This window comes from Helicoverpa armigera, chromosome 25 (assembly GCF_030705265.1).
Source record: "Helicoverpa armigera isolate CAAS_96S chromosome 25, ASM3070526v1, whole genome shotgun sequence".
In the NCBI taxonomy this organism is placed as follows: Eukaryota; Metazoa; Arthropoda; class Insecta; order Lepidoptera; family Noctuidae; genus Helicoverpa; species Helicoverpa armigera.
In genome coordinates, this window is record NC_087144.1 from 8,731,666 (window position 1) to 8,740,754 (window position 9,089).

The 9,089-nt window shown below is 39.1% G+C and overlaps 3 protein-coding genes and 1 long non-coding RNA gene across 4 annotated transcripts; 1 reads left to right on the forward strand and 3 right to left on the reverse strand.

Moving 5' to 3' along the window:
• Nucleotides 1-442: 442 nt before the first annotated feature.
• LOC135118700 (uncharacterized) lies at nt 443-987 on the reverse strand. The gene is made up of 2 exons (XR_010277717.1): nt 607-987; nt 443-507 (listed from the first exon to the last, which is right to left on the reverse strand). It is a non-coding gene; the product is annotated as an uncharacterized LOC135118700 (long non-coding RNA).
• Nucleotides 988-4,178: 3,191 nt separating this feature from the next.
• LOC110379519 (small ribosomal subunit protein uS10) lies at nt 4,179-5,952 on the reverse strand. The gene is made up of 3 exons (XM_021339219.3): nt 5,812-5,952; nt 5,180-5,341; nt 4,179-4,420 (listed from the first exon to the last, which is right to left on the reverse strand). The coding sequence occupies exons 1-3, from the start codon at nt 5,812-5,814 to the stop codon at nt 4,214-4,216; spliced, it is 372 nt and encodes a 123-aa protein (XP_021194894.1). The 5' UTR covers nt 5,815-5,952; the 3' UTR covers nt 4,179-4,213.
• Nucleotides 5,953-6,351: 399 nt separating this feature from the next.
• On the reverse strand, nt 6,352-8,444 carry LOC110379516 (trafficking protein particle complex subunit 2-like protein). Its single transcript, XM_021339215.3, has 4 exons — nt 8,046-8,444; nt 7,392-7,603; nt 7,104-7,280; nt 6,352-7,016 (listed from the first exon to the last, which is right to left on the reverse strand). Exons 1-4 carry the CDS (start codon nt 8,076-8,078, stop codon nt 6,971-6,973), a joined length of 468 nt encoding a protein of 155 aa, XP_021194890.2. The 5' UTR covers nt 8,079-8,444; the 3' UTR covers nt 6,352-6,970.
• LOC110379515 (von Hippel-Lindau disease tumor suppressor) lies at nt 8,207-8,713 on the forward strand. Its single transcript, XM_021339214.3, has one exon. It carries the CDS (start codon nt 8,207-8,209, stop codon nt 8,711-8,713), a length of 507 nt encoding a protein of 168 aa, XP_021194889.3.
• Nucleotides 8,714-9,089: the final 376 nt, after the last annotated feature.

The following is a 9,089-nucleotide window of genomic DNA, read 5'->3' on the forward strand; positions in this document are numbered from 1 at the left end:
AGCTTCTCAAAACATATAAGCCTAAAAGACGTTCCCAAATCCTTCCCACTTACTCTAGTCAAATATTTACCTAAAAGCATAATATCCAATATCCATATTAGTTCTTGAAGAAACTAAATATGTCTCCTTGTCCGCCCGCCTCGCGTGCGGCATGTCAAGATGTCCAATGAGATAGATAGCATTGATGTAGGTTGACAGACGCGGACGAGGGTCGAGCACTTCCTTGAAGATGGCCAGATTATGGCAAGGTGACCGCTTTATGGAAGACGTTTATGTGAGGCTAAATTGCAGGTGTCCTTAGCTTTAGTTGGCAGTGGTCTATCTTATGATTGAAAGATAGGTACCTAAGTTATAAAGTTTATATTCTATTCGTTGGTAATCTTAATTCCCAACCCCGACCTACCTCATCATCATCTCAAGAGTCTTTCCCCAACTATGTTGGGTTCAACGGCGGATCCAGGGGGTAGGTCACAAGGTCATGACCCCCCCCTGGGCCAGGTTCAGGACCTAAAAGGACCAATAATTGAAATGGTTAAACACGATGTTTTATGTTTTTGTTATAAGTATAAGATAATTTTTATTCCGAGTGAATAGGTAGATACCTACATAGTTACAGGTAGAGTAGTTTTGCTGAAGAATTCGTGCTCGCAACGCTCGCTCTCTATTCTTTATTAACTCTTTATCGGTACCCAAAAGGAGGAAACGGGACCCTGTTACTAAGAATCCGCTGTCCGGGTTGTCTACATTACATGCTGTATCTCATGCAGGGCCGTCTTAACCTATGGTGCAGGGTGTGCGAATAACCCGGGCGCCTCGATATCAGGGGCGTCGCGGGACGCCCCACCACCAGGAAATTTCGATGAAGTTACACCCGTTCGATAGGTTCCACATTGTATCATGATACTGACAAAAAAGTCGCCTTCGCTTTTTTGGATTGATCATTTTGATCATTTTTTACTTTTAACAACCTCCAACTAAGTGAAAAAATTCTAGCTCGCTACGCTCGCGAGTAAATGACTGTGTCTGTACTGTCTATTTCTGATTGTTTATTATTTTTATTGACGCACCTCACGGTTCCTTTTTATTTGTACGTAATTCCCAGTCTGATTTGTGAGTCATCAAACAAATAATTTAAAAAGTTCGCGCTCGCTGCGCTCGCGGCTACTTGTTGCTTTACAATGTATTTAATCAGGTGCTTTTGTTTCGTAGGCACAAAAAATTTCGCGCTCGCTACGCTCGCGCAATACTATATGTACCTTGCCTTGATAACTTCATAAGTCAAATATAGCAAAAAAATATATTAATGGAGTCCTCAAAAACAAAACAGTTTGCGCTTCCGACTGATTGTTACTTTACAGGGCGTTTTTAAAACTTATGAATTTTTTGTATCCCAAAATTAAAAAATTTGCGCGCTCGCTTCGCTCGCGCTAATTTTTACGTTGTCCAGTCTCAACATTCATAACTTAAATCTGGCCAGCAGTTTGAGTCTACAATGATTTGGAAACATTTTTTTAAGTCCATTACCTACCAAAAAAGTGAATTTCGTTCGAACTTATTTCTATTCCTTGTGAACTACTTCGATCAATATGTACTACTTAAAATCTTTCAATGGATACATAGGTGGCGCTTGGGTGATAATTGCACCCAGGCGCTACATGAGCTAGAGACGGCCCTGATCTCATGAACCCTTACCGATAGTAAGACAACTGAAGTTTTCACAGAAAATGTTTTAATGTTGCTGCAATAAAAAACGTACGCGCCCTTTTCTGCGTACACAATACTTTTCAAACGTTTAGTCTTCAACCTGAAAAAATTCTCGCGCTTGCTATGATCGCGCTTTCTTGTATTTATGCTGTATATTTGTTATACAGCAAGATAGCGTTTTCATCTACTTTTAGTTCTCGAACTGAAAAAAAATATTCGCGCTCGCTTCGCTCGCGCTTTTTTCAATTTCTCATCCAGGAAGTCGCGTTAGCTCAGCTCGGACCATTTTCTACATAAAAACACTTTTTTTACCTTAGTCCTCGACCTGAAAAAAAATTTTCGCGCTCGCTTCGCTCGCGCTTTTTTGTTTCTTAATGTTCCTGAAAACATTTCGAGCTCGCTACGATCGCGCTTATTGTATTTACTTTTAATTTTAATATTCAAAGAGGTATACGCTACAATATAATATTTTTGTGACTTAACCACGACTGTGTGACCCCCCCCTGGCGCCGAAGCTGGATCCGCCCTTGGTTGGGTTCGGCTACCAGTCTAACGGAATACAGCCTATCTCCCGACAAGACATTAAGTTAAAAAAATATATAATCGGCTGCGTTATTGACTTTATGTCAAAGACAATCTTACTTAGATAGTATTTTAAGCTTCTCTTACGATATGTGTTCATCACATGACAGAACTTATTAAATTCTTAAGTTATAGGTAGTTGATGCCTGAAAAAAACTGCATTTTCAATGAACTTGATAATTTTGCGACACTGGTAGATTGGATTATCGATTTCCGTGACGTCTGTCGCATTCACGATCGATTCCAGAATTGAATAAGTATTTATGTTTAGTGCAGAAAGCGTCAATAGATACGTACACGCTGTATTATCGACAAATATTAATAAAAAATCTGTGAATCGCGATGTCGGTCATGATTTCCCGATGCGATAGAAGCGCCCTTCGGGAGTAATCGGAACCATTTATTTACAAAAAAAATATTTAAAATTAACTTTTTCAATTATTATACTTTACATCAAGTAAACGTATGTACAAAATGAGGAGCTGAATCACCATACAATATTAACTAAACTCTCTGAATCAGATCAGTCACCAAAAGGTTATTTAAACGTAGCTCTCCATTAGTAAGGGCATCGAATAAAAACGCTAATATTGACGTTACACGCGATTATTCAGCGGCTCAAAACGACTATGATTCGTATTTTCATGATATCAAGGGTTGATTTACAAAGATAAATAGAAGTCGCGTGATTTTTCAGTTATTAACTTTTATTTGCCAAGTTGAACGCAATGTAATCAATTACATGATTGAGTTTTGTTTTTCGTACCGTGTTTTGTATGGCATGGTGTGCGAAATGTTTTCTTATAGTTATGTGAAATTACCAAAACTTACTTAATAGCAAAAATGCTACTATATCTACGCACATGGTGTTCGTGCTTAGCGAGTAGGTACTTTCAGCTGTCTTCATGCTCTCCCTAGCCTTTTCCCAATAAGTTGGGGTCGGCTTCAATGCCATCTGGATGCAGCTGACTATCTAGCAATGTTTTAAATTGAAACAACTGTCTTTCTGACCCCTCATCGGGTCCACTTATTTCGTTATCTGTGTAATCCATATCCATCCATCAATCCTAGTGAATTCATTACCTACATACATGCCTTCACAATATTCATATAAAATCAAACCACTTACATATGTCATAACAAACATTTGAATAAATCTTTAATTTGTCCACATTTACGCGCCAAAATATGCTTCCATGCCAGACACGATCCTGTTTGTAGTATATCATTTGACCCCAGACAGTCTCAGTACAATTGTTTTGGCAAATAAATCTAACTCCTGAGCTGTAATGTTCCTGTTCATCATTCTATTATAACTGATGGCTCGCTTGCGTGCCACCAAATTGCGACAAACGATGAACATCAGGCGACCTCTACTAGGAATCATTGTAATTGTTAATTGAGCTATTTTCGTCAGTGTGTCAGTCTGTTACTGGGACTGCAGGACATGTTCAAGATCACAGGATGACTGACAATAGCATTCTTAATGTCTTCCTTTCTTGGAAGACTGCAGTCTACTTTTGGAAGGATGCAGTTGGAAACAAGAACGCCATTTGTAAAATCCGATTTGTGGCATTATGGTACCACATCTTAGGTAAGTACATTCGAAGTATGCCAGGTATAGGCATCAAAGCAGAATATGTATCAAATGGTATTCTAGCAATAGACTAAAAATACAGAAATTCTTATATATTGTTGCAAAAGAAAGAGAGAGCACCTATAGAGGACTAGCTTAGAAATGTTTCATTGCACAAAAGGTAATGTACCAGAATTATTGTAAATTCATGTAGACTGATATAGAGATCAGTACTTAAGCTTAAGTTTTAAGATTCATCTATCTCCCCCAAATTTCCCACTTCTCTAACAGCAGCACTAAATAAAACAACACAAAATTCCTTAATAAAATATATTAAGAAGACAGTTGTGCCTACGCGTCGGCGATGGTAACTTCAACCTCTACACCAGGCTCGATGTTGATAGACGTGATCTGCTTCACGATCTCCGAGGGCGAGTGGAGGTCGATCACACGCTTGTGGATCCTCATCTGGAACCTGTCCCAGGTCTTGGAACCCTCACCACAAGGAGTCTTACGGGTGGTGATGCGGAGGATCTTGGTTGGCATGCGGACGGGTCCCTGGAATTAATGAGGTGGTTTGTTAGTTTTTATTTTTGCAACGTTTTTAATAGTCAAAATGAGAGGCATAGTTATTACATTTAAAGATAGATAGCACATTAACCCTAAGAACATAAGTATCCTAAAGTTTCATATAATAACATACATTAAATGGTGGGGCAATACTGTGCGACAATCCTGTGCGAAGCCGGGGCAGGTCGCTAGTAATTTATATATTGGCAATAAAATGTCACTCTCTAATGAACAATATGCTGTGTGGAGACTAGCATAAAGCACTTTTGAGAGTGATGCTCTGGCGCTATTGTGGTGAACACAGCTGTATGGAACATGCTGTGTCTTCATCTAGCGCTGGTTTCCAATATAACTAGTTACAGAACTTGATAGCAAGTCAAAAGTAGTTAAAACTATTGAAATGTCCTTTGAAAATAACTGACTAAAAATAGTACTTCGTTTTAAGGATCATTTTAGTGTCCATATTGAGATAAAAAATTCAAATTCCTGTCCATTACTGAACATAGGCCTGCCTCTGTAAGTACCAACCATCCTGGTCTTAGACAGCCCACATTCACTCTTTAAAAACTCGGGGCTGATAGAAGTAACGCACATGCAACATGTATCAAGCTTTGATATGTAAGTTGCAGGCCCGATCTTGATAAAAGTTAAGATAATCAAATTATTGAGGTACCTACCTACTTAGTAACTTACTTAGCGTCTATCGGCATTCTGCTGTATTATCAAACAATACACAAGTATAGTCACCTTAACACGGAGCTTCTGTTTCTTGGCTCCGTTGATGAGGTCGGCGCACACCTTCTCCAGCGAGCGCACGTTGCGGGAGGTCAGCGTGATACGGATGCGGTGGATGGGCGAGATCTCAGCCTGGGGCTTCTCGATGTCCTTGCCTGACACGACGGCGGCTGCCTGGAAGATGAGACATACCAATGAGTAATGGGTCAGTGGGTCGTCTTAGGGGCGGAGTTTTGTAGTTGAGGGTGAGAAAATAGAGTTAATGGGTGATTTAGGGTTGGTAATTGGACTGAGTAAGTTAAGGAGGTGTTGAACTAACTTGGTTGATGGTTAATTTCTCATTATTTTATCCGTTTTGGAGCGAACTTTATAGACGAACAAGAAACGTTTCACGCCATGATAAGATCGTGTTTGAATATAGAATATACCTTTTATTGATTCGTATTTTAATGCAATACGGACTTCTAAACAATTACTTGATGAGATATTAAGCTAAGGAAAGACAAACGAGCGGGAATTATATTTGACACGTGCAAACATAACCTCAAAATTCTACTATACATGATTATGTGGAAATTAGGTCGTAAACTTTATGAATTTTCATAAGAACACAGTTAATTATTAATTACACAGTCAGTACTTACCATGTTGATGCGATATTCCGGTCGAGATAAACAATTTCAGAGAAAATTGCACAGCGCTGAACCGGAGCACAGCTTCACTTCACTTGAAAAGAGAAAGAGAAAGAAGACGAAATGTCGTCGGTCTTGTTCAAATGTCAACGCGTTTTGTATTTGGTTAATACTAAAAACTTATTAATGAAATTGTAGTTATTCAGGTACACGAATATTTCTATAACATTTATATGACACTTTAATTTAAAGCATCACATCTGTTGTATCAATTAAATGTCGTTTTTAAATTATTTATCAATTGCAAAATTCGAAATGCTGGTCATTGAACAAAACGTAGTGTATCTACATTGTTTATGGTTTCACGTACAGTGTTGCAAGCATCCAAAAAGGTTGCTAAAATATGGGTAAATATTCTTTTCAACCGGGACCCATCTGAATATGTACAGGTCTTTTTAATTTTAACAATGGTCCATCCCTTAAATTATTCTTTACTAATTTTTACCACTTTAAGATTATGTAGAAGGGCTGAGAGTGAATTAAACAATATGATGGACTATATTCGGTAAATAAAAACGTTTATTCGTAAAGCATATAAACAGTCAAACATCACAAGATGTTGATTAACTTAATATTATAATTATAATACTTAATCATTATAATGAGGGTTTTCTAAAATGGCGTCCACCAGGTGGCGCACTGAGTCGTCAGGTCCAGGTAACTGTCAAAGTGCTTATCTTTACTATGAATAGTGAACGGTTTTAGTGGTTTTTTTATTTTATAATTAAAGCACTGCATTATTGTTTTACTATTGAGGTTGAGTAAATAAAAAAAACTAAATCATATTGTGTTAACAAATTTTTCAACTACCAGTGACTTTTGCACCCTCTCTCTTAGCTCAATTTTTAGTTCGGAAACCTTATTCTGACCGTAGTCCATAATAAAATCAATAACACTTCCAATATAACAGAATTTCAATAAACAATAAGTTCGGCACCTACAATTCCATACTATTTGACAGCTGTTTGGACCAGACGCATACGTGGCGCCACCCGGTGGCAGAAAAAATTTCAAAAACCCTCATTGAGAGAAAATCATTTCGTATGAACTTTTTTTGCACAGGTGAATTGAACTAAACATCGACAAATCATAAGGAAACACGTTGCGATGATTACACGTTGTTAAGCATTAGATGGCGCACTTGTTTGTCGAATTTCCTGAAAAGAAAGAACACGAATTTATCCAGCAACAGTTAAAACTATCATTCAAACCCAAATAATATTATTATTCAGTAAATATCTTACTGCGAAGTGATCTGGTCTCCCGGCAAATGGAATGGGTTGCATATAGCATCAGCATACAGTGCGTGCAAACGACGGAGCGCCGTCCTTACTTCAGCGTCGCGGATGTTGGAGCCACTGGGCGAAGTCGATGACGTCACCAGAACCAGCTTAATGCGAGTGTTCGTCACGTAGCCATAGCTGGAATGATAACAATTGCTTGTGCATCATAATAAAACATAAAATAACTTTACAGTTTCACTACACCTATAAGTTATCTAAATATCAAATAGTACCTATGAATGAACTTACATTTTATGAGTATCCGTAGAATACAACAAGCCTAAATACAAGTCCCTGAGGTCGGTCCTAGCAGCAGTAGCGTTGGCTCCCGTAGCGCTGGTGTTGGTGGTGGCCAGCCGCTCCTCGAGTGCGTCCAGTGCGGTGTGCACGAGCCACTGGCGCGAGAGCTCGTTGTCCGTGCTCGTGTCATTGCCCACGCCGCCTATGTACAGGGGCGAGTTCTGGAAACGTTAACATTTATAACGTTGTCATTTTTTAGATTTCATTTGGTACCAATATCAGGAATGTCTGAAAATATGGGGTAATTTGATTATTTATTCTGGCAAGTATAAAACAAAAAGAGGAAGTATACAATTTTATTACTTGCTCTAGTCTATGGTCATGAAACAAAAAAACCTAATCAAATTAGGGATCCGACGAAATTCCGGAACAAAACAAAATAGAAAGAAATTAAAGTGCGGTGTGTCAAAACTATTGACGTCATCATGTAAAGAAGCGAGTGACGTGTGAGTAAGAATACAAAACAACGAATACTCCCACAATTGTTTCGAAACATGGTGCAACTAAATTGTTTCTGGGTGTAATGTTGGAACACTCGGAATATTAGGTGATGGTGCATCAAGTGTAACACATATTTGGTAAAGGATAGTGCAATAAACTTACATCTTTGCCGATAACTGCTACGCAGACTGCCATTGTTGACAATTATTTTGACGGAAGTGTTCTGGATTGAATCGCGAGCATTGACATTAGGGTACATTTAGCGGGAATATTCAAAATACTGTGCGTGTACTAATTAAGACAAAATCAAAATATATTAAGAAATGGCTATTCAGGACGATTTAATATACGAATTGAACGAAAGAGGTGAGAATGTGGTAGTAAAATCAATAAACTCTGACCGTCAAGCGTTTCTGCGGTTTACAAATAGAACATCGCGCCTGGTGGACTTGTGGTGGCGAGATTTCGGCGGCAGAAGACGACATTACGAGCGCATGGAGCCGGGAGCGTTTTATGATATCAATTCTTATCTGACGCACCCCTGGGAGTTCACTGACGCGGCGACCGGCGAGCAGTATGTGATCAACAATAAATATGTGTTCAGAGCGCCCAACCATGTGGGGGACATGTTGTACAGAACTAATTGGAACATCACTATACCCGTGCGGAGTCTCAGAGCCACCACTATGCTGACGCTGGCTTCATTACTCCGCAACCCAGAGGCTGCTGAGAGCCTTGACTTACCAATGGTCCTGACTCGGGAACTTTCAGAGCTTGTGACAAGGATGCAAAGTCTGACTCCTGTAGAGGAGAACGCGGACACGGAATGATGATGGCTGTACATGCCAGTAGCCGTGGTGTTCCTCACGCTCGCTGGCATTGTGTTCATTTGGTGTGTCTTAGTAAGGAGGTCATATAAAATAGGCTTGATTGTGCTCTTCTTCTGTGTATGGAACCTGTTGAGCTCTTTGGAGAGCAGTGGATCAGCAATGCTGACAGGCGGTACTAATTCCAATACAGTCATGAGGAAGTTCTTTTGAGTGGTGATACTCTAGTCGGCTGGTTTCTTTAAGAAATGGACGGCACAGCGGTGCTAAACACGCAAAGTGTGAGAATAGTGAGATAACAGACTAATATGAAAAATATAACATTTATTATGTACTAAGTGTAATATAAATTATGAAATTGATGTTATAACATTGATGT

Coding starts and splice junctions, on each gene's coding strand:
- LOC110379516 (XM_021339215.3), bottom strand. CDS start 8,078: ATGGCAGTCTGCGTAGCAGTTATCGGCAAAGAT. Junction 7,281..7,391: donor TCTACGGATACTCATAAAAT/GTAAGTTCATTC, acceptor TTATCATTCCAG/CTATGGCTACGTGACGAACA. Junction 7,017..7,103: donor GGAGACCAGATCACTTCGCA/GTAAGATATTTA, acceptor CTTTCTTTTCAG/GAAATTCGACAAACAAGTGC.
- LOC110379515 (XM_021339214.3), top strand. CDS start 8,207: ATGGCTATTCAGGACGATTTAATATACGAATTGAACGAAAGAGGTGAG.
- LOC110379519 (XM_021339219.3), bottom strand. Junction 4,421..5,179: donor AACAGAAGCTCCGTGTTAAG/GTGACTATACTT, acceptor CATTAATTCCAG/GGACCCGTCCGCATGCCAAC.